The 25,062-nt window shown below is 55.9% G+C and overlaps 1 protein-coding gene across 1 annotated transcript in view; it reads left to right on the forward strand.

Annotated features, from left to right (window-relative positions):
- Positions 1–25,062, forward strand: part of LRP88_01608 (uncharacterized protein) — a gene marked incomplete at both ends in the record, with an annotated part of 45,825 nt that overhangs the window by 6,907 nt on the left and 13,856 nt on the right. The window contains 2 exons of the mRNA XM_083238285.1: positions 2–10,273; positions 10,328–25,053. Of these exons, the coding sequence (XP_083106790.1) occupies positions 2–10,273; positions 10,328–25,053 (24,998 nt within the window). The remainder of the gene's footprint in view (position 1; positions 10,274–10,327; positions 25,054–25,062) is intronic.

A 25,062-nucleotide genomic window follows, 5' to 3' on the forward strand; every position in this document is an offset into this window, starting at 1 on the left:
GGTCGATTCACAAGATCGATGCAGAGTCCTGGATCGACTTCGCCTCGAGCCATATGGATAGACAGGGCCTTGCTCGACTGTTGAAGGAGAACAAAGATGCCGAAAGCATCGCTGTGTTCAACATCCCTTACAGCAAGACTATCGTGGAACGGCACATCGCCAAGTCTTTGGCCGATGACCACGACGGCGATGATGCACACACCTCAATCGATGGAGTCGCCTGGATCTCAGCCGCGCGCGAGAAGGCGAGCCAGTGTACATCCCTTGATGTGCATGACCTCGTGCAGTTGGCCGAGGACGCTGGGTTCCGCGTCGAGGTCAGCTGGGCCCGCCAAAGGTCCCAGAACGGCGCTCTCGATGCTTGCTTCCATCACTTCCAGCCCACCGAGAACGAAAGCCGCGCGCTCGTCGATTTCCCCACCGACTACAAGGGCCAACAGACTAGAAGCCTGACGAACCGGCCCCTGCAGCGGGTTGAGAGCCGTCGGATCGAAGCACAGGTCCGAGAGCAGCTCCAAGTATTGCTCCCGGCATACATGATCCCAGCCCGGATTGTGGTTCTCCAGAACATGCCGCTGAACACGAACGGCAAGGTAGATCGCAAGGAGCTCACCCTTCGAGCCAAGGTCACGCCGCAGGCTAAGCCGAGCTCCGAACTCGTGGCTCCTCGGGATGCTATTGAAGCCATCATCTGCAAGGAATTCAAGGATGTTCTCGGCGTCGAAGTGGGTGTCACAGATAACTTCTTCAATGTCGGAGGACATTCTCTTTTGGCCACAAAGCTCGCAGCGCGCCTGAGCCGACAACTCAATGCCCAGATCGCAGTCAAAGACATCTTCGACCAGCCAGTTATCGCCGATCTGGCAGCCACAATCCAGCAGGATACCGCGGAGCACAACCCTATCCTACCGACCTCTTATGCCGGTCCAGTCCAACAATCATTCGCCCAAGGCCGACTCTGGTTCCTCGATCAACTGAATGTCGGCGCCACATGGTATCTCATGCCCTTCGCAGTCCGGCTGCGAGGGCCTCTAGTTGTTTCTGCTCTCGCTGCCGCTCTTCTGGCCCTAGAGGAGCGCCACGAAACACTGCGAACGACCTTTATCGAACAGGAAGGTATCGGCATGCAGGTCATCCATCCGTTTGCCCCCAAGGAACTGAGGGTGATCGATGTCTCGGGCGAGGAAGATAGCACTATCCAGAAGATACTGGAAAAGGAGCAGACGACACCCTTCAATCTTGCTTCTGAGCCCGGTTTCAGACTAGCATTACTGAAGACAGGGGAGGACGAGCACATTCTCTCGACAGTGATGCACCATGCAATCTCTGATGGCTGGTCTGTCGATATCTTCCAACAAGAAATCGGCCAGTTCTACTCGGCAATCCTTCGTGGACACGATCCTTTGGCCCAGATCGCACCGCTCTCGATCCAGTATCGCGACTTCGCTACTTGGCAGAGGCAGACATTCCAAGTCGCAGAGCACCGGCGGCAGCTTGCATACTGGGCTAAGCAGCTCGCCGATAATAAACCAGCCGAGCTGCTGACCGATTTCAAGCGACCGCCTATGCTATCCAGCCGCGCGGGCGAGATCCTGGTGGTCGTCGACGGCTTGATCTACGAGAAGCTTCAGGACTTCTGTCGAGTCCGCCAGGTGACCGCCTTTACCGTGTTGCTGGCCGCTTTCCGCGCAGCGCACTATCGTATGACCGGGACTGAGGATGCGACGATTGGAACACCTATCGCGAACCGTAACCGGCCGGAGCTTGAGGGATTGATCGGCTTCTTCGTCAACACACAGTGCATGCGTATCACCGTCGATGCAGAGGATTCGTTCGAAACGTTGGTTCACCAGGTTCGAGAAACGACGCTGGCTGCACATGCCAACCAGGATGTTCCTTTCGAACAGATTGTCTCAAACATCTTGCCCGGATCGAGCGACACTTCTCGGAATCCGCTGGTACAGCTCATATTTGCTCTGCATTCGCAGCAGAATCTTGGCAAGATCCGTCTGGAGGGTATCGAGGAGGAGATCATCCCCATTGCTGAGACCACGAGATTTGATATCGAGTTCCATCTGTACCAAGAGGCTGAGAGGCTGAAGGGTAGTATCGTCTATGCAGCTGATCTCTTCGTGCCCGAGACTATACAGAGCGTCATCACCATCTTCCAAGACATCCTGCAGAAAGGCCTCAGCGAGCCCGATATGCCCGTCGCCTCTATGGCGCTTGATGGTGGGCTGGAGTCCCTCCGAAGCACAGGACTGCTGCACCCTCAGCAAACTGATTATCCGTCTGATGCTTCAGTGGTGCACATCTTCAAACAGCAGGTGATGGTTAACCCCGATGTCATCGCGGTGAGAGATGAATCAACACGGCTGAGCTATGCCGACTTGGATCGGAAGTCGGATCAGGTGGCCTGCTGGCTATCTCGGCGAGGTATCGCTCCTGAGACGTTCGTGGCGATCCTGGCACCACGCTCGTGCGAGACAGTCGTGGCCATCCTCGGTGTGTTGAAGGCCAACCTTGCATATCTGCCTCTTGATGTCAATGTTCCTGCGTCTCGGCTTGAGGCCATCCTTTCGGAGGTGTCGGGATCCATGCTAGTCCTTGTGGGCGCAGAGACCCCGATTCCAGAGGGGATGGCTGAAGCGGAGACGATCCGGATCACAGAGATTCTCGCCGACGCAAAGACCGACGACATCAGCGGGCTGGCCGCGACTCAGCCCACCGCAGCAAGCCTTGCGTATGTGATCTTTACATCTGGATCGACTGGTCGACCAAAGGGTGTCATGGTCGAGCATCGCGGAATCGTACGTCTTACAAAGCAGACCAACATCACATCCAAGCTGCCAGAGTCTTTCCACATGGCCCACATATCGAATCTTGCCTTCGATGCCTCCGTGTGGGAGGTATTCACCACGCTTCTCAATGGAGGCACATTGATGTGTATCGACTATTTCACTCTCTTGGAGAGCACGGCGCTCGAGAAGGTCTTCTTCGACCAACGCATCAATGTTGCCCTGCTCCCTCCGGCCTTGCTGAAACAGTGCCTCGATAACTCACCCGCTCTGATCAAAGCCCTCGACGTTCTCTATATTGGTGGTGATAGGCTAGATGCTTCTGATGCTGCCAAAGCAAGGGGGCTCGTCCAGACGCAAGCTTTCAATGCCTACGGCCCAACGGAAAACACAGTCATGAGCACTATCTATCCCATTGCCGAAGACCCCTTCATCAACGGTGTGCCCATCGGTCATGCTGTCAGCAACTCGGGAGCTTTTGTCATGGACCAGAACCAGCAAATCGTCCCCCTTGGTGCAATAGGAGAACTCATCGTGACTGGAGACGGCCTTGCTCGAGGCTACACCACTTCCTCTCTTAACGCTGGTCGATTTATCAACGTTGATATCGATGGCGAACAAGTCAGGGCATACCGCACAGGAGATCGAGTGCGCTACCGACCAAAAGACCTGCAGATCGAATTCTTCGGCCGTATCGATCACCAGGTGAAGATCCGTGGCCACCGCATCGAACCAGCTGAGGTCGAGTATGCTCTTCTGAGCCACGACCTGGTCACTGATGCTGCAGTCGTCACCCACTCTCAAGAAAATCAAGACCTGGAGATGGTTGGATTCGTGGCCGCCCGAGTCGCTGATGTTGGAGAGGATGAGTCTAGCAACCAGGTCCAAGAATGGCAGGCTCACTTCGACAGCATCGCATACGCAGATATCACCACCATCGACCAGCAAAGCCTTGGACGGGACTTCATGTCATGGACCTCCATGTATGATGGCAGCTTGATCGAGAAGAGCCAGATGCAGGAGTGGCTCGATGATACGATGCGGTCACTTCTGGATTCCCAGCCCCCTGGTCACGTACTCGAAGTTGGCACAGGAACTGGTATGGTTCTGTTCAACCTCGGCAGAGTAGGGGGTCTGCAAAGCTACGTTGGCCTAGAGCCATCGCCATCCGCAACCGCGTTTGTCAACAAAGCCGCCAAGTCATTCCCTGGGCTTGAGGATAGGGTCCGGGTTGAAGTTGGAACAGCAACTGATATCGACCGGCTGGGAGACGATCCGCACGCAGGCCTCGTCGTCGTCAACTCGGTCGCTCAATACTTCCCGAGTCAAGAGTACCTCGCCCAGTTGGTCAGAGATCTTACCAAGGTCCCTGGCGTGGAGCGTATCTTCTTTGGTGATATGAGGTCGCACGCTATCAACAGGGATTTCCTTGTCGCTCGCGCAGTTCATGCACTGGGCGATAAGGCAACAAAGGCCGAGATTCAGCGAGAGGTTGCGCGAATGGAAGAGTCTGAAGACGAACTGCTCGTTGATCCGGCCTTTTTCACCTCCCTGGCGACGCAAGTAGAGAAGATCAAGCACGTGGAGATTCTCCCCAAGAGAATGCGAGCCACGAACGAGCTGAGCTCGTATCGATATGCTGCTGTTCTGCACGTCAATGAGCTGACGAAGCCGGCACACAAGGTCAGTCCGGGCGCCTGGGTCGACTTTGCCGCGACGAAGATGGATCGCGATGCCCTGATCCGTCTGCTCAAGGGCACCAAAAGTTCCGACCACATTGCGATCGCCAATATTCCCAACAGCAAGACAATCGTCGAGCGGACCATCCGCGAATCGGTTTACAACATTAGCGGAGGCACCAAAGACTCGAACGACAGAGTCTCATGGCTTTCGGCTGCTCGATCGGATGCCGTGAAAGTGGCTTCCCTCTCCGCGATCGATCTCGTCGACGTTGCACAAGAGGCAGGCTTCCGGGTCGAGATCAGCTGCGCGCGGCAGTGGTCTCAGAATGGCGCGTTGGACGCCGTATTCCACCACCTTGACTCATCACCACGGTCGTCTCGTGTGTTGGTCGACTTCTTGACCGACCACCAGGGTCGACCAGAAGAAACCCTGACGAACCACCCGCTGCACCGAGCACAGTCTCGGCGCGTCGAGCGGCAGATCCGCGAGAGACTCCAGACACTCCTGCCGGCCTACATGATCCCGGCCCAGATCATTGTTCTCGACAAGCTACCTCTAAGCGCGAATGGAAAGGTCGACCGGAAGCAGTTGGCGCAACGGGCTCAGACGGTACCCAAGGCGAAGCAAGTGTCTGCTCCTGTGGCCCCACGCACAGAGATCGAAAGGGTGCTCTGCCAGGAGTTCTCAGACGTCCTAGGGGTTGATATCGGAATCATGGAAAACTTTTTCGATCTCGGTGGCCACTCGCTCATGGCAACAAAGCTAGCCGCACGCATTAGCCGCCGACTAGAGACTCACGTCTCCGTCAAGGAGATCTTCGACCATCCGCGAGTCTATGATCTTGTTCTCATAGTGCAGCAGGGATCAGCGCCTCATGATCCTATCGTCTCGACCAAATACACCGGGCCGGTGCCTCAGTCGTTTGCCCAGGGTCGTCTTTGGTTCCTCGACCAGCTCAACTTTGGTGCAACATGGTATCTCATGCCCCTTGCCGTTCGTCTTCGCGGTGCCTTGGACGTTCATGCTCTTACCGCGGCCTTGCTGGCCCTCGAGAGGCGTCATGAGCTCCTCCGCACCACGTTCTACGAACAAAACGGCGTCGGTATGCAAAAGGTCAATCCAGTTGTCACCGACACCCTGAGGGTCATTGATCTCTCCGACGGCGACGGCGATTATCTCCCGACATTGAAGAAGGAGCAAACTGCTCCGTTCCATTTGGAAACCGAGCCCGGATGGCGCGTGGCTCTACTGCGCCTCGGGCCAGGCGACTACATCTTATCTATCGTCATGCATCACATTATTTCCGACGGCTGGTCTGTGGATGTTCTCTTCCAAGAGCTGGGCCAGTTCTATTCCGTGGCTGTCAAAGGCCACGATCCCCTATCGCAGACCACACCCCTCCCGATCCATTATCGCGATTTTGCTCTGTGGCAGAAGGAGCCAGCTCAAGAAAACGAACACGAGCGTCAGCTGCAATACTGGGTCGAGCAACTTGCAGATAGTGCCCCGGCTGAGCTGCTCACGGATCTGCCGCGGCCTTCGATCCTCTCTGGTGAGGCTGGGGAGATCTCGGTCACGATCGAGGGAACACTGTATAAGAACTTGGAGGAATTCTGCCGGGTCTATCGCGTCACCTCCTTCGTGGTGCTGCTTGCGGCTCTGCGCGCAGCCCACTATCGCCTCACAGGTTCCGAAGACGCAGCTATCGGGACACCAATCGCCAATCGCAACCGACCTGAGCTTGAGCAGATAATCGGCTTCTTCGTCAATACACAATGTATACGCATTGCCGTCAACGAGGACGAGACCTTTGAGTCACTGGTGCAGCAGGTCCGGTCAACGGCGACAGCTGCATTCGCCCATCAGGACGTCCCGTTCGAGAAGATCGTCTCTACCCTTTTGCCCGGTTCCCGAGATGCATCCCGAAACCCACTTGTGCAGCTCATGTTCGCGGTGCATTCGCAGAAGAACCTCGGTGAGCTGAAGCTGGAAAACGCTCACAGCGAGGTTGTTCCCACGGAGATCACGACCCGGTTCGATTTGGAATTCCACCTGTTCCAGCAAGATGGCAAGCTTGAGGGCTCCATCCTCTATTCAACCGATCTCTTCGAAGCAGTCTCGGTCCAGAGTCTTCTCTCACTATTCCAGGAAATTCTGCGCCGAGGTTTGAACGGTCCGGATGTGCCCATCAGCACCCTACCACTGCAGGGTGGAATCGTCGACCTGCAAAGAGAGGGCCTGTTGGATGTCCAGAAGACAGAATATCCTCGTGATTCCTCTGTGATTGATGTATTCCATGAGCAAGTCTCGATCAACCCCGACTCCATTGCACTGATACATGGCTCGGAGAAGCTCAGCTACGCCCAGCTCGACAGGGAATCTGACAGGGTCGCCCGCTGGCTCCGTCACCGTTCCTTCAGCCCTGATACGTTGATTGCGGTGTTGGCGCCACGGTCTTGCGAGACGATCATCGCCTTCCTCGGAATCCTCAAGGCAAACCTTGCGTACCTACCTCTGGATGTCAAGGCTCCTGCTGCCCGCATCGATGCCATTGTATCGTCGCTACCCGAGAACAAGCTCATTCTGCTGGGCACAAACGTTACGCCGCCCAAGCTTCAGGAAGCGGGCATCGATTTCGTGCCCATCTGTGATACCTTGACTACACTCACCGACGGCACACTTCAAGATGGGCCTACCGTCGAGCGACCCTCTGCGCAAAGCCTTGCGTACGCCATGTTCACGTCTGGTTCTACTGGACGACCGAAGGGTGTTATGGTCCAGCACCGCAACATTGTCCGCTTGGTGAAGAACAGTAACGTCGTTGCCAAGCAGCCCGCAGCAGCTCGCATAGCACACATCTCCAATTTGGCGTTTGACGCCTCGTCTTGGGAGATCTATGCCCCGCTGCTCAATGGCGGCGCAATTGTGTGTGTCGACTACTTCACAACGATTGATCCACAGGCTCTTCAAGAAGCCTTCCAGGAACACGAGATCCGCGGTGCCATGCTGCCGCCCTCGCTCCTCAAGCAGTGCCTGCTTCAAGCCCCAGACATGATCAGCAGGCTCGACATCTTATTTGCTGCTGGTGATCGCTTCAATAGCGTGGATGCTCTCCAGGCCCAACGTCTCGTTGGCTCGGGCGTCTTCAATGCGTATGGTCCTACGGAGAATACGATTTTGAGCACCATCTACAACGTTGCTGAAAACGACTCCTTCGTTAACGGCGTTCCCATAGGCAGTGCTGTGAGCAACTCCGGAGCCTACATCATGGACAAAAACCAGCAGCTCGTGCCAGCTGGAGTCATGGGAGAACTGGTTGTTACTGGCGACGGTCTCGCCCGCGGCTATATGGATCCAAAGCTAGATGCAGACCGCTTCATCCGACTGACAGTCAACGGCAGCGAGCAAGTCAGGGCATATCGCACCGGCGACCGTGTGCGATACCGACCAAAGGACTTCCAGATCGAGTTCTTCGGTCGTATGGACCAGCAAATCAAGATCCGCGGCCACCGTATCGAGCCGGCCGAGGTGGAGCAGGCCTTCCTGCATGACAGCTTCGTCGAGGACGTTGCCATCGTTATTCGGACCCCAGAAAACCAAGAGCCTGAGATGGTCGCCTTTGTCACTGCCAAGGGCGAGAACTCGGCGAGAGAAGAAGAGGCTGCAACCCAGATCGAAGGTTGGGAGGCGCATTTCGAGGGTGGTGCGTACGCCGACATCGAGGAGATCGAAAGCGAGGCACTTGGCTACGACTTTATGGGCTGGACGTCTATGTACGATGGCACTGAGATCGACAAGGACGAGATGAGAGAGTGGCTGCATGACACGATGCGCTGTCTCCTCGATGGAAAGCCGGCTGGTCGAGTTCTTGAGGTTGGTGCCGGTACCGGTATGATCATGTTCAACCTTGGCAGGTCACAAGGGCTCGAAAGGTATATTGGCCTCGAACCTGCACCGTCGGCCGCCGAGTTCGTCAACAACGCTGCGAAGTCATTCCCGGGTCTCGCGGGCAGGGCCGAAGTCCACGTCGGCACCGCCGCAGATGTCGGTACCCTGCAAGGCCTGACCTCAGATATGGCCGTCATCAACTCGGTGGCGCAGTACTTCCCAACGCCAGAGTACCTGGCCGAGACAATCAGATCACTTGTCCAAGTCCCGGGCATGAAGCGCATATACCTCGGCGATATGCGGTCCTGGGCCATGAACAGGGACTTCGCTGCCGCTCGCGCCGCCTATTCACTAGCCGACAATGTCAGCAAAGACCGCGTGAGACAGAAGATGATGGAGTTGGAGGAGAAAGAGGAAGAATTACTCGTTGACCCGGCCTTCTTCACTGCCTTGGCGAGCCAGCTGCAAGATAGAATCCAACACGTCGAGATCCTACCCAAACGAATGAAGGCTACAAACGAGCTGAGCTCGTACCGATATGCTGCCGTGCTGCACATCGCCGACGAGCCCCTTCCTATCTACAAGATTGATCCCGAAGCTTGGATCAACTTTGAGGCGTCTCAACTGACCCGAGAGGCGCTTGCACAAGTACTCAAGGAGAATCAGAATGCTGAGAGTGTGGCGATCAGCAACATTCCTTACAGCAAGACCGTTGTGGAACGTCACATTGTGCGGTCGCTTGACCAGGAAGACGCCAATGCCCCCGAGGAATCGATGGATGGCACCGACTGGATCTCAGCCGTGCGCACAAGAGCTCAGCAGTACCACACCCTCTCCGCAAGTGACCTATTCGATATTGCACAAGATGCTGGGTTTCATGTTGAGGTCAGCTGGGCCCGTCAACATTCGCAGCACGGTGCCCTGGATGCGGTGTTCCACCACCTGAAGCCCGCTACGGAGGACAGTCGCGTTTTGATCAAGTTCCCTACAGATCACCAAGGCCGGCCGCTCAAGAGCTTGACGAATCAACCGCTCCAGCGGGCCCAGAGTCGCCGAGCCGAGCTCTTGATCCGCGAGGCGCTGCAAACCCTGCTGCCCCCCTACATGATCCCCTCGCAAATCACGCTTCTCGACCGGATGCCACTCAATGCCAACGGCAAAGTCGACCGGAGAGAACTCGCTCGTCGGGCCAAAATCACACAGAAGATCAAACCGGTTGAGGACATCGTTCCCCCTCGGAACAGCGTCGAGGCTACGGTCTGCAAGGGCTTCACTGACGTGCTGGGCGTTGAAGTTGGGATAACAGACAATTTCTTCAATCTAGGCGGCCATTCACTGATGGCAACGAAGTTGGCGGCGCGTCTAGGCCGTCAACTCAATACACGTATCTCAGTGAGAGACGTCTTCGATCAACCAGTCGTTGCTGATCTCGCCGCTGTGATCCAACGCAACTCGGCACCTCACGAGCCGATCAAGCCAGCAGACTACACAGGGCCCGTTCCCCAGTCATTCGCACAGGGACGTCTTTGGTTCCTCGATCAACTGAATGTCGGGGCGACGTGGTATCTTATGCCCCTTGGTATCCGCCTTCATGGATCTCTCCAGGTTGATGCCCTCGCTACCGCGATATCAGCCCTGGAGCAACGTCACGAGCCTCTCCGTACGACATTCCACGAGGAAGATGGCGTCGGTGTTCAGGTCGTGCGAGATCACCGGCCCAAGGATCTGAGAATCATCGACCTGTCCACTCAGCCAGAGGACGCCTATCTTGCCGTGTTGAAGCATGAGCAGACCACGCTCTTCGACCTCGCAACCGAGCCTGGCTGGCGCGTCGCTCTGATCAGGCTTGGGAAAGAAGAGCATATACTTTCCATTGTTATGCACCATATCATATCCGACGGCTGGTCAGTAGAGGTTCTGTTTGATGAGTTGCGCCGGTTCTACTCGAGTGCTCTTAGGCAGCAGGATCCTCTGGAGCAAATCTTGCCTCTACCGATCCAGTACCGCGACTTTGCAGCATGGCAAAAGACTGAAGAGCAGGTTGCCGAGCATCAGCGGCAGTTGGACTACTGGACGGAGCACCTTGCTGACAGCACCCCTGCGGAGCTGTTAACTGACCTCCCTCGACCTTCTATCTTGTCCGGCCGTGCCAATGAGCTACCCCTTACCATCGAGGGGCGTCTTCACGACAAGTTGCGCGCTTTCTGCCGAGTTCACCAAGCCACGCCGTTCGTCATTCTCCTTGCGGCCCTGAGGGCAACACATTACCGCCTTACAGGGGCTGAAGATGCCACGCTTGGAACGCCAATTGCTAACCGTAACCGACCGGAACTCGAGAACATGATCGGCTTCTTTGTTAATACGCAGTGTATGCGCATTGCTATTGAGGAGAATGATAACTTCGAGTCCCTTGTCCGCCGAGTACGATCGACTGCAACATCCGCTTTCGCGAACCAAGACGTTCCATTTGAATCCATTGTCTCGTCTCTTCTGCCTGGATCCAGGGACGCCTCGCGCAATCCATTAGTGCAGGTCATTCTGGCTGTTCACTCTCAGCAGGATCTGGGTAAACTCACCTTGGAAGGCCTCAGAGATGAATCTGTGGACTCAGCTATTTCAACTCGCTTCGATGTGGAGTTCCATCTTTTCGAGCACGCAGACAGGCTCAGCGGTAGCGTGCTTTACGCAAAGGAACTGTTCGAGCTGCGCACGATCGAATCAGTCGTCTCCGTTTTCCTGGAGACTCTGCGGCGGGCTCTCGACCAGCCACTGGCTCCCATCGCTGTCTTGCCGCTGACTGATGGAGTCGGGGAGATCGCAAGCAAGGGGCTCCTTGATGTGCCCAGGACAGACTATCCACGAGATGCAAATATCGTCGAGGTCTTCCAGCAGCACGTTCGCGCTACCCCAGACGCCATCGCCGTCAAGGACGCTACTTCCACACTGACGTATGCTCAGCTAGATCAGCAGTCTGATCGACTCGCTGTCTGGTTGAGTCGCCGGCACCTCGTGCCCGAAACGCTGGTGGGTACCCTTGCGCCGCGGTCATGCGAGACCATTATCGCAATGTTTGGCATTATGAAGGCCAACCTCGCCTACTTGCCTTTGGATATCAACTCGCCTGCTGCTCGACTCCGCAGCATTCTCTCAGCCGTAGATGGGAACAAGCTTGTTTTGCTCGGCAGTGGTGTCACAGCCCCCGAGCAAGAGAACCCCGAGGTGGAAGCTGTCGGTATTCAAGACATCTTGGCCGGCACTGGACTGGACAAGACACAAGGCAGCAACGCCCGACCCTCGGCAACGAGCCTTGCCTATGTCATCTTCACCTCTGGTTCAACCGGAAAGCCCAAGGGCGTCATGGTCGAACATCGTAGCGTCACAAGATTGGCAAAGCCCAGCAACGTCATCTCCAAGCTACCACGAGGAGCCAGGGTGGCGCACCTCGCCAACATTGCCTTCGATGCCTCGATCTGGGAAATTGCCACAACTCTTCTGAACGGAGCCACGCTTGTTTGTCTCGACTATCACACAGTTCTCGACTGCAGGACTCTGAAAGAAGTCTTCGAAAGGGAAAGCATCACCGTTGTCACACTGATGCCTGCGCTCCTCAAGCAGTGCGTGGCCGAAATACCCGAAACCCTCGCAAACCTCGACCTCCTGTACACCGGTGGAGATCGAGTGCGTGGTCACGATGCTATGCGGGCTCGCTCGCTAGTCAAGATCGGCATGCTCAGCGGTTACGGCCCTACAGAGAACACCGTCATCAGCACCATCTACGAAGTTGAAGGAGACGAGATGTTTGTGAATGGTGTGCCCATCGGCAAGACTGTAAGCAACTCCGGGGCATATGTTATGGACAGGAATCAGCAGCTGGTGCCTAGTGGCGTGATTGGTGAGCTTGTGGTCACTGGCGATGGCCTTGCTCGCGGATACACTGATCCGTCCCTGAACAAGAACCGCTTCATTCACATCACTGTCAATGGAGAGAGTGTCAGGGCATATCGGACTGGCGACCGGGTGAGATACCGGCCTAAGGATCTGCAGCTTGAATTCTTTGGCCGCATGGACCAGCAGGTCAAGATCCGTGGCCATCGAATCGAGCCGGGCGAGGTGGAGAGCGCATTGCTCAGTCACAGCTCGGTACAAGACGCCGCGGTCGTCGTTTGCGCGCCAGCAGATCAAGACTCGGGCGCAGAAATGATCGGATTTGTTGCCGCCCGGAATACCGAAGACGAAGACGTCCAGGAGGAAGAAGCGGTCGATCAGGTTCAAGGGTGGGAGACGCACTTCGAAACGGCCGCATATTCAGAAGTCAAGGACATTCGACAGTCAGAAATCGGCAACGACTTCATGGGCTGGACTTCTATGTATGACGGCAGCGAGATCGACAAGACGGACATGCACGAGTGGCTCAATGACACTATGCGTATGATACTCGACGCCAGAGAGCCGGGCCATGTACTCGAGATCGGTACCGGCACCGGCATGATCATGTTCAACCTTGCCAAGTGTCCTGGCCTGCAGGGCTACGTCGGTTTCGAGCCTTCAAAGTCGGCGGCCCAATTCGTCAATGATGCAGCCCAATCATTCCCGGCTCTGAAGGATGGCCGGTCAATAGTCCATGTGGGCACGGCAACAGACATCAACAAGGCCGGGCCGATTCAACCACGCCTCGTCGTTATCAACTCGGTAGCGCAGTATTTCCCCACGCCAGAGTACCTCTTCAGTGTCGTGGAGGCCCTTGTACAGATCCCAAGCGTGGAACGCATCGTTTTTGGTGACATGAGAACCAACGCCATCAACAGAGACTTCGTCGCAAGCCGAGCATTGCACACCCTCGGCGAGAAAGCAAACAAGCGCCTGGTCCGCCAGATGATCTATGAGCTCGAAGCCAACGAAGAGGAACTTCTGACGGACCCTGCATTCTTTACATCCTTGCGTACGCGCTTGGGCGAGAAGATCAAGCACGTCGAAATTCTCCCCAAGACCATGAAGGCTATCAACGAGCTCAGCAAGTACCGATATGCCGCAGTACTACATGTGCGTGGCTCGAGAGAGCAATCGACTATACACCAAGTCTCTCCCAACGCCTGGATAGACTTTGCGGCAGACGGTCTCGATCGGCAGGCCCTCATCAACTTGCTGAAGGAGCGCAAGGATACCGGGACCATCGCTATCGGTAATATCCCGTACAGCAAGACCATTGTTGAGCGGTTCGTCAACAAGTCACTGAGCGAGGATGATATGGAGGAAGGCCAGAACTCACTGGATGGATCAGCTTGGGTTGCAGCCGTCCGGATAGCCGCTCAAAGCTGCCCATCACTCGATGCAATGGATATCAAGGACATCGCTCAAGAGGCGGGATACCAGGTCGAAGTCAGTTGGGCGCGTCAATGGTCCCAGAATGGCGCGCTCGATGCCATCTTCCATCACTTCGAACCGCCCAAGGATGGTTCCCGCACACTTATTGAGTTCCCGACGGATTACGAAGGCCGGAATGTGAACACCTTGACAAACCGTCCCCTGAACCGAATTCAAAGCCGCCGTCTTGGGACGCAGATCCGCGAGAAGCTGCAGACCCTCCTGCCGTCTTACATGATCCCATCCCGCATCATGGTCCTTGATCAGATGCCTGTCAACAACAACGGCAAGATTGACCGCAAGGAGCTTGTGCGGAGAGCTGTCGTGGCCCCGAAGCCAAGGTCAGCGGCTACTCGGGTAGCCCCCCGCAATGAGATCGAGGCTATTCTGAGAGACGAATTTGAGGACGTGCTCGGAACAGAAGTCAGCGTGCTGGATAACTTCTTTGATCTCGGTGGGCACTCACTTATGGCCACGAAGCTCGCCGCCCGCGTTAGCCGTCGCCTTGATGCCCATATTTCCATCAAAGATGTGTTTGATCAGCCGGTGCTGGCGGATCTTGCGGCGTCCATTCAGAGAGAATCGGCTCCTCATGACCCGATTCCGCAGAGGCCTTACACTGGGCCGGCTGAACAGTCATTTGCCCAAGGTCGTCTATGGTTCCTTGATCAGCTCAACCTTGGTGCGACCTGGTACCTGATGCCTTTAGCCATCCGTATCCGTGGCCAGTTGAGGGTAGCCGCGTTGTCTGCTGCGCTCTTCGCCCTGGAGAGACGACATGAGACCTTGAGAACCACCTTTGAAGAAAGCGACGGCGTTGGCGTGCAAATTGTCCGAGAGCCTCGCAACTCAGACCTTCGAGTTCATGACGTTTCTACCAGAGACGACGGGGAATACCTTGAGGTGCTCAGGAGGGAACAAACTGTGCCCTTCGACCTCTCGTCAGAGCCTGGCTGGAGGGTTTGCCTGATCAAGACGGGCGAAGAGGATCATGTGCTATCCATCGTCATGCACCATATTATTTACGATGGCTGGTCCGTGGACATTCTTCGTGGAGAGTTGGGTCAATTCTATTCCGCTGCCCTACGCAGCCAGGACCCCTTGCTGCACGCCAACCCCCTCCCTATTCAATACCGGGATTTCGCGGCATGGCAAAAGGAGGCAAAACAGGTCGAAGAGCATCAGCGTCAACTTGAGTACTGGTCGAGACAGCTCGTTGACAGCACTCCAGCTGAGCTCTTGACGGATCTGCCTCGCCCGTCTATCTTGTCCGGTCGTGCCGGGTCGGTGGATGTCACCATCGAAGGCTCTGTTTATGGCGCCCTTCAGTCATTCTGCCGCACGCGTTCGGTAACCACATTCGTTGTGCTTCTGACCGTGTTCCGGATCGCGCATTTCCGTCTCACCGCTGTCGACGACGCGACTGTCGGTACGCCTATTGCAAACCGTAACCGTCCTGAGCTTGAAACGTTGGTTGGCTGCTTCGTAAACACGCAGTGTATGCGCATCAGCATAGCCGACGACGACAACTTTGAAGCTCTTGTGAGACAGGTGCGTAATGTTGCAACGGCAGCTTACGCGAACCAAGATGTTCCTTTCGAACGGATCGTGTCCGCCCTGGTTCCAGGGTCGAGAAACACATCGCGCAACCCCCTGGTTCAGCTCATGTTTGCTGTCCAGTCCGTGGAAGATTATGACCAGGTTCGACTCGAGGGCCTGGAGAGCGTCATGATGCCTGGAGAAGCCTCCACACGCTTTGATATGGAATTCCACCTTGTCCCCGGCGATCAGAAGCTTACGGGCAGCGTTCTTTACTCGTCAGACCTTTTTGAGCAAGGGACCATTCAGAACTTCGTCGACATCTTCCAAGAATGTCTTCGCTCCGTCCTGGACCAGCCATTGACCCCGATCTCGGTTCTTCCCTTCAGCAACGCCATTTCAAACCTCGAGAGCTTGGATCTCCTGGAGATGCCGACCACAGACTACCCCCGGGATCGCACAGTCGTCGATCTCTTCCGAGAGCAAGCGGCAATCTGCCCTGACAGCATCGCCGTCAAAGACTCATCGTCGCAACTGACATATGCTCAACTGGATGAGCAATCTGACCGTGTTGCCGCCTGGCTGCACGAGCGCCACATGCCGGCCGAGTCTTTGGTCGGTGTACTGTCGCCACGGTCGTGCGAGACCATCATCGCGTACTTTGGCATCATGAAGGCAAACCTGGCTTACCTGCCGTTGGATGCTTATGCGCCAGATGCCCGTTTGGCGGCTATCCTGGATACAGTCGAAGGCGAAAGACTGCTTCTGTTGGGCGCAGGTATCCCTCAGCCCGGCATCCAGATCCCTCGCCTGTCAACAGCATACATCGCGGAGGCACTGAACCATGCCACGACCGTCGATGTTACTTCCATCCCACAGCCCTCGGCCACCAGCCTTGCGTACGTCATTTTCACTTCGGGATCTACTGGCAAGCCCAAGGGTGTCATGATCGAGCATCGCGGCATCGTGCGCCTGGTCAGAGATACCAACGTCAACGTGTTCCCGGAATCGGGATCAGCTTTGCCCGTCTCTCACTTTTCCAACCTCGCCTGGGATGCGGCGACTTGGGAGATCTACACTGCCGTGCTCAATGGAGGGACCGTTGTGTGCATTGACCGAGACACCATGCTGGACATAACCGCGTTGAACTCGACATTCCGGAAGGAGAACGTTCGGGCTGCCTTCTTCACCCCTGCCTTCCTGAAGCAATGCCTCGCCGAGACGCCAGAGCTGGTCGCCAACCTAGAGATCCTGCACACGGCAGGTGATCGTCTCGATCCTGCAGATGCCAACCTGGCTGGAAAGACAGCCAAGGGTGGTATCTTCAACGTCCTCGGTCACACAGAGAACACTGCCTATAGTACCTTCTACCCTGTAGTTGGTGAGGAGACGTTCGTCAATGGTGTCCCCGTCGGTCGCGGCATCAGCAACTCCCATGCATACATCATTGACCGACACCAGAAGCTCGTACCCGCAGGTGTCATGGGAGAGCTTGTTCTCACTGGCGACGGTGTCGGGCGAGGCTACACCGACTCTGCGCTGAACAAGGATCGATTCGTTTACATCAACATCAACGGCAAAAGCACATGGTCGTACCGCACGGGCGACAAGGCACGTTATCGACCAAAGGACGGCCAGCTGGAATTCTTTGGCCGCATGGACCAAATGGTCAAGATCCGCGGTGTTCGAATTGAACCCGGTGAAGTTGAGCTCACCCTGCTCGACCACAAGTCCGTGCTGGCCGCGACTGTGGTGGTTAGAAGACCACCCAACAGCGACCCAGAGATGATCGCCTTCATCACCATCGACGCCGAAGACGACGTGCAGACCCACAAGGCCATCTACAAGCACCTCCAGGGTATCTTGCCCGCGTACATGATTCCCTCACACCTTGTCATCCTTGACCAGATGCCGGTCACCGACAACGGCAAGGTCGATCGCAAGGATCTCGCACTCAGAGCACAGACAGTACAGAAGACCAGATCTACCGCTGCAAGGGTACCACCTCGTGACGAGGTAGAGGCTGTTCTTTGCGAAGAGTACAGCAACTTGCTTGAGGTTGAGGTTGGCATTACCGACGGATTCTTCGACCTGGGTGGACATTCGCTCCTCGCCACCAAGCTTGCGGCCCGCCTGAGCCGACAACTCAATACTCGCGTGTCTGTCAAGGATGTCTTTGACCAGCCAATACTCGCTGACCTCGCTGACATCATCCGCCGCGGTTCCCAACGCCACGATCCGATTCCTGCCACTCAATACACGGGCCCTGTCGAACAGTCGTTTGCTCAGGGTCGCCTGTGGTTCTTGGAACAACTGAACCTAGGTGCCAGCTGGTACTTGATGCCCTTCGCGATCCGGATGCGTGGGCCCCTCCAGACAAAGGCGCTGGCTGTCGCACTGAACGCCTTGGTGCACCGACATGAGGCGTTGCGGACGACGTTTGAGGACCACGATGGGGTTGGTGTCCAGGTCATTCAACCAAAGTCAAGCCAAGACCTGCGGATCATCGATCTTTCAGACGCTGTAGATGACACTGCCTATCTCGCCGCGCTCGAGGGGGAACAGACAACAGCCTTCGACCTGACCTCTGAACCAGGGTGGAGAGTGTCACTCTTGCGCCTGGGTGGCGATGATTATATCCTTTCCATCGTCATGCACCACATCATCTCTGATGGCTGGACTGTTGATGTGCTACGACAAGAACTCGGCCAGTTCTATTCAGCTGCGATCAGGGGCCAGGAGCCTTTATCGCAGGCTAAGCCCCTCCCTATTCAATACCGCGACTTTGCTGTTTGGCAGAGGCAGGAGAAACAGATCAAGGAGCAAGCGAAGCAGCTCGAGTATTGGTCACAGCAGCTCGCAGATAGCACCCCCTGCGCGTTCCTGACGGACCTCCCTCGGCCCTCTATCCTGTCTGGTGAAGCTGACGCCGTTCCTATCGTGATCGATGGCGCGGTGTATCAGCTCCTTACTGATTTCTGCCGGACGCACCAAGTCACATCGTTCTCAGTCCTGCTCGCAGCCTTCCGCACTGCCCACTACCGCCTTACCGGGACACTCGATGCGACGGTTGGCACACCAATCGCTAACCGGAACCGGCCAGAGTTAGAAAGTCTGATTGGTTTCTTCGTCAACACGCAGTGTATGAGGATAACAGTCAGTGAGACTGAAACCTTTGAGTCACTAGTCCAGCAAGTCCGCTTGACTACGACAGAAGCCTTTGCGAACCAAGATGTGCCGTTTGAGCAGATTGTGTCAACCCTTCTTCCTGGATCACGAGACACGTCAAGGAACCCGCTTGTGCAGGTCATGTTTGCCCTGCAATCACAGCAAGACCTCGGAAGAATCCAGCTGGAAGGTATGACGGACGAAGCCATGGAAACCCCGCTGTCGACGAGGCTCGACCTGGAGGTTCACCTCTTCCAGGAGGCTGGAAAGCTGAGCGGCAGCCTCTTGTACTCGACAGACCTCTTCGAGGTCGAGACGATTCGTGGAATCGTTGATGTGTTCCTGGAGATCCTGCGCCGCGGCCTTGAGCAACCCAACCAGCGACTGATGTCCATGCCAATTACCGATGGCATCACAAAGCTACGAGACCAGGGTCTCCTAACAATGGCGAAACCAGCCTACGCTCGCGACTCGAGTGTCATAGATCTGTTCAGACAGCAGGTTGCCGCCGCACCGGATGCCATCGCTGTGTGGGATTCCTCCTCGACATTGACCTATGCCGACCTCGATGCGCAATCGAACAGGCTTGCCCACTGGCTGTGCCAGCGCAACATGGCCCCTGAGACCTTGGTACCTGTATTCGCGCCACGCTCATGCCTCACCATCGTCGCATTCCTCGGTGTTTTGAAGGCTAATCTGGCCTACCTACCCTTAGATGTCAATGCGCCTGCTGCTCGTATCGAGGCTATCCTGTCAGCAGTACCAGGCCACAAGCTGGTCCTGGTGCGGGCTGATGGACCCGAGCTTGTCCTGACGATGGCTGATACTGAACTGGTGCCGATCGACGAGGCACTTGCATCTAGTTCATCCGGTGACCATGAGCAGATCTCTGCGTCCGGCCCTTCTGCCACAAGTCTCGCCTACGTGATGTTCACGTCAGGGTCTACTGGGAAACCAAAGGGTGTCATGATCGACCACCGCTGCATCATTCGACTTGTCACGAACAGCGATGTTGTTGCCACTCTGCCTACGCCAGTCCGGATGGCGAATGTATCAAACCTTGCCTTCGACATCTCGGTACAAGAAATCTACACGGCGCTCCTAAACGGCGGCACCCTGGTCTGCTTGGACTATCTGACGCTGTTGGACAGCAAAAAGCTTTACAACGTTTTGGTAGAAGCACAGGTCAACGCCGCCATGTTCTCGCCGGTTCTCCTCAAGCAATGTCTTGGAAACATGCCCTCCATCATCAGCCGCCTGAGTGTTCTCTTTAACGTTGGTGATAGGCTGGATGCCCACGATGCTGTGGCTGCATCGGGCCTGATCCAAGACGCCGTATACAACGCCTACGGTCCCACGGAGAACGGCATGCAGAGCACGATGTACAAGGTTGACGTCAATGAGCATTTCGTCAACGGTGTCCCGATCGGTCGATCCGTCACCAACTCTGGGGCTTACGTCATGGACGGCAATCAACAGCTCGTATCTCCCGGTGTGATGGGAGAAATTGTCGTTACCGGCGATGGTCTTGCCCGTGGCTACACAGACTCAGCCCTAGACAAGGACCGGTTTGTTCGCGTCACGATCGATGGTGAGGAAAACATCAAGGCATACCGAACCGGTGATCGAGTGCGCTACCGGCCCAAGGACTTTGAGATCGAGTTCTTCGGCCGCATGGATCAACAGGTGAAGATTCGTGGTCACCGCATTGAGCCAGCAGAAGTGGAACATGCACTGCTCGGCCACGACTTGGTTCACGATGCAGCTGTTGTGCTTCGAAAGCCAGCAAATCAAGAACCCGAGATGATTGCTTTCATCACCAGCCAGGAAGACGAGACCATCGAGCAACATGAGTCAAACAAGCAGGTCCAAGGCTGGGGAGAGCATTTCGACGGAAGCAGGTATGCTGATATCAAGGATCTCGACACTTCCACCTTTGGTCACGACTTTTTGGGATGGACATCTATGTATGACGGAGTCGACATTCCCGTCAACGAGATGAAAGAGTGGCTTGATGAAACCACGGCCTCCCTCCTAGACAACCGCCCACCTGGTCATATCCTCGAGATCGGAGCCGGAACTGGCATGATTCTATCTAACCTGGGCAAAGTCGACGGCCTGCAGAAGTACGTCGGTCTTGATCCGGCTCCCTCAGCCGCAATCTTTGTCAACGAAGCCGTCAAGTCTCTGCCAAGTCTAGCCGGCAAGGCCCGGGTACTTGTTGGAACTGCCCTGGATATCGGCTCTCTGGACAAGAATGAGATCCAACCTGAGCTTGTGGTTATCAACTCGGTGGCCCAGTACTTCCCCACATCAGAGTACTTGATCAAGGTGGTCAAGGCTGTTGTGGAAGTGCCCAGCGTCAAGCGTGTTTTCTTTGGCGACATCAGATCCCAGGCCCTCAACAGGGACTTCCTTGCTGCTCGCGCCGTTCGTGCGTTGGGTGATAACGCCAGCAAAGAGAAGATCCGAGAAAAGATCGCAGAGCTCGAAGAGAGCGAGGAAGAACTTCTCGTGGACCCAGCCTTCTTCGTGAGCTTGGGAAGCCAGCTGCCCAACATCAAGCACGTCGAGATCCTGCCCAAGCTGATGAAGGCCACCAACGAGCTGAGCTCGTACAGATACGCTGCCGTTCTACACATCAGCCACGACGAAGAGGAGCAGCTGCTCATACGGGATATCGATCCCACAACATGGGTTGACTTTGCAGCAACGCAAAAGGACTCTCAAGGTCTGAGAAACCTTCTACAACAAAGACGAGATGCTGTGATGATCGCGGTCGGGAACATCCCGTACAGCAAGACCATAGTGGAGCGACACATTATGAACTCTCTTGACCAAGATCACGTCAGCTCACTCGACGGGACATCCTGGATCTCAGATGCTCGATCAGCCGCTGCAATCTGCACTTCATTCGACGCACTCACCCTCACGCAGTTGGCCAAGGAGGAGGGATTCCGGGTAGAGCTGAGCTGGGCGCGACAGGCATCCCAAAACGGCGCCCTCGATGCAGTTTTCCACCGTCTTGCAGCAACCGATGCAGATTGCGAGCGCAGTCGTGTCCTGGTACACTTCCCTACCGACCATCAAGGTCGACAACTTCGAACCCTGACGAACCGGCCACTCCAGCGAGCTCAGAGCCGCCGTATCGAGTCACGGGTCTTCGAGGCACTGCAGACAGCACTGCCGGCTTACATGATCCCATCGCGCATCATCGTGCTCCCGCAGATGCCGACCAACGCCAACGGCAAAGTGGACAGGAAACAGCTCGCTCGCCGTGCGCAGGTTGTGGCCAAGAGGAAGGCAGTATCAGCGCGCGTTGCGCCTCGTAATGACACCGAGATGGTTCTTTGCGAGGAGTACGCAGATATCCTAGGAACTGAAGTTGGCATCACGGATAATTTCTTCGACATGGGCGGGCATTCACTCATGGCTACGAAGCTCGCAGCCCGACTAAGCCGTCGACTAGATACCCGGGTTACCGTCAAGGAGGTGTTCGATAAACCCGTCCTGGCTGACCTCGCTGCTTCGATCGAACAGGGCTCGACTCCTCATCTGCCCATTGTCTCATCGGTGTATTCCGGACCGGTGGAGCAGTCGTACGCCCAAGGTCGCTTGTGGTTCTTGGCTCAGTTCAACCTCAACTCGACGTGGTACCACATGTCGCTGGCGATGAGGCTGCTCGGGCCGCTCAACATGGACGCGCTGGACGTGGCCTTGCGGGCGCTGGAGCAGCGACACGAGACGCTCCGCACAACCTTTGAGGCTCAAGACGACATCGGCGTCCAGGTCGTTCATGAGGCCGGAACAAAGAGGCTCAAGGTCCTTGATCTATCAGACAAGAACGAGAAGGAGCACATGGCTGCGCTGGAGAAAGAACAGATGAGGCCGTTCAGTCTTGCTTCAGAGCCAGGTTGGAGGGTTATCCTGCTTCGCCTTGGCCCAACGGAGTATATCCTCTCCCTCGTCATGCATCACATCATCTCGGACGGCTGGTCCGTTGACATCCTGAGACAGGAGCTCGGCCAATTCTACTCAGCCGCTTTACGTGGCAGGGATCCGTTATCTCAGGTCAAGCCCCTCCCAATACAATATCGTGACTTTGCGGCTTGGCAGAAGGAAGCTGCCCAAGTTGCCGAGCATGAGAGGCAGCTCGCGTACTGGGAGAATCAGTTAAATGACAGTACTCCCGGTGAGCTTCTGACCGACTTCCCCCGCCCACAGGTCCTGAGTGGGAAGGCTGGTGTCATCCCCGTCACCATTGAGGGGCCGGTCTACGAGAGGCTCCTGAAGTTCTCCAAGGAGCGCCAGGTAACTCTGTTCTCGGTCCTATTAGCAGCGTTCCGGGCCACGCACTATCGTCTCACTGGTGCAGAGGATGCTACCATCGGTACGCCAATCGCAAATCGCAACCGGCCAGAACTCGAGCATATCATTGGATTCTTCGTCAACTCCCAATGCATGCGTCTTCTCCTCGATACCAGCAGCACATTCGAATCCCTTGTCCAGCATGTCCGGTCCGTGGCTACAGATGCCTATTCGAATCAGGATATCCCCTTCGAACGCATCGTCTCGGCACTTCTCCCCGGCTCGAGAGATGCCTCACGAAGCCCACTAATCCAGCTCATGTTTGCCTTGCACTCACAGCCAGATCTCGGGAACATTACCCTCGAAGGACTCGAGCATGAGCGCCTGCCAACAAGCGTCGCAACACGGTTCGACATGGAGTTCCACCTGTTCCAAGAGCCTAACAAGCTGAGCGGTTCAATACTCTTTGCCGATGAGCTCTTCCAGCCTGAAACAATCAACAGCGTCGTTACTGTGTTCCAGGAGATACTCCGACGTGGCCTCGACCAACCACAAGTCTCCATTTCTACCATGCCCCTGACTGATGGGCTGATTGATCTCGAGAAACTGGGCTTGCTGGAGATCGAGAGCACCAACTTCCCTCGCGACTGCTCAGTTGTCGACGTCTTCCGACAGCAGGTGGCTGCCAATCCAGATGCGCCCGCTGTCGTGGATTCGGAGACATCCATGAGCTACACCTCGCTAGATCAGAAGTCTGATCAGATTGCTGCCTGGTTACACGCCCAAGGCCTCCGCCCTGAGTCATTGATCTGCGTCATGGCGCCACGATCTTGCGAAACGATCATCTCCTTATTCGGTGTCTTGAAGGCTGGCTACGCCTACCTGCCTCTGGATGTGAATGCCCCTGCGGCTCGAATCCAATCGATCCTATCCGAGGTTGAAGGAAAAAGACTAGTACTGCTAGGATCAGGGACAGACATGCCTCAGAGCGACCGGATGGATGTTGAAATCGCCCGAATTCAGGACATCCTAACGAACACCAAGGTCGAGATCTCTGATCCTATCGGCAGGCCATCGGCAGCTAGCCTTGCCTATGTTATCTTCACATCCGGGTCAACTGGCCGTCCCAAGGGCGTGATGATCGAGCATCGCAGCATTCTGCGCCTTGTCAAACAGTCCAATGTTACGTCTCGGCTGCCGCAGGATCTGCGCATGGCGCATATCTCTAACCTGGCCTTTGACGCGTCTATCTGGGAGATATTCACGGCAATTCTGAATGGCGGCGCCCTTATTTGCATTGACTACTTCACTCTACTGGATAGTCATGCCCTTCGGACGACATTCGACAAAGCCAGGGTCAATGCTACCCTATTCGCGCCGGCCTTGCTCAAGGAATGCCTCAATCACGCGCCGACCTTGTTTGAGGGTCTCGAAGTGCTCTATATCGGTGGCGACCGACTCGATGCCACCGACGCAGCCAAGATACAAGCCCTTGTGAAGGGCGCGGTCTACAACGCGTACGGGCCGACAGAGAACACAGTCATGAGCACCATCTACAGCCTCACAGATGAAGAGTCTTATGCCAACGGTGTGCCAATCGGTAATGCTGTGAGCAACTCTGGCGCTTATATCATGGACCAAGAGCAGCGCCTCGTTCCTCCCGGTGTTATGGGAGAGCTCGTTGTGAGCGGCGATGGCCTCGCCCGTGGCTACACCAACTCGACCCTCAATGCTGGTCGTTTTGTTGATATTGTCATCAACGATCAGAAAGCCCGCGCATACCGGACCGGAGATCGCGCTCGTTGCCGACCCAAGGATGGTAGCATCGAGTTCTTCGGCCGTATGGATCAGCAAGTTAAAATCCGCGGTCATCGAGTTGAGCCGGCCGAGGTCGAGCAAGCCATGCTCGGCAACAAGGCTATCCGTGATGCAGCAGTTGTTGTTGTTCAGGCGGTGGATGGCCAGGAAACGGAGATGATCGGCTTTGTTTCCATGGCCAGCGACAGATCCAGCGAAGAGGAGGATGAGGCCACCAACCAAGTGCAGGAGTGGGAAGACCACTTCGAAAGCACCGCCTACGCTGGCATTGAGACCATCGACCAGGCTACCCTCGGACGCGACTTCACTTCATGGACCTCGATGTACAACGGCAACTTCATTGACAAGGCCGAAATGGAGGAGTGGCTTGACGATACAATGCAATCCCTCCTTGACAAGGAGGACCCAGGTCGTGTGCTTGAGATCGGAACAGGTACCGGCATGGTTCTATTCAATTTGCCCAAGGACGATGGCCTCAAGAGCTATGTCGGTATAGAGC

Source organism: Fusarium phalaenopsidis (genome assembly GCF_050370095.1).
Source record: "Fusarium phalaenopsidis strain FUZ10S chromosome Unknown contig_32278, whole genome shotgun sequence".
In the NCBI taxonomy this organism is placed as follows: Eukaryota; Fungi; Ascomycota; class Sordariomycetes; order Hypocreales; family Nectriaceae; genus Fusarium; species Fusarium phalaenopsidis.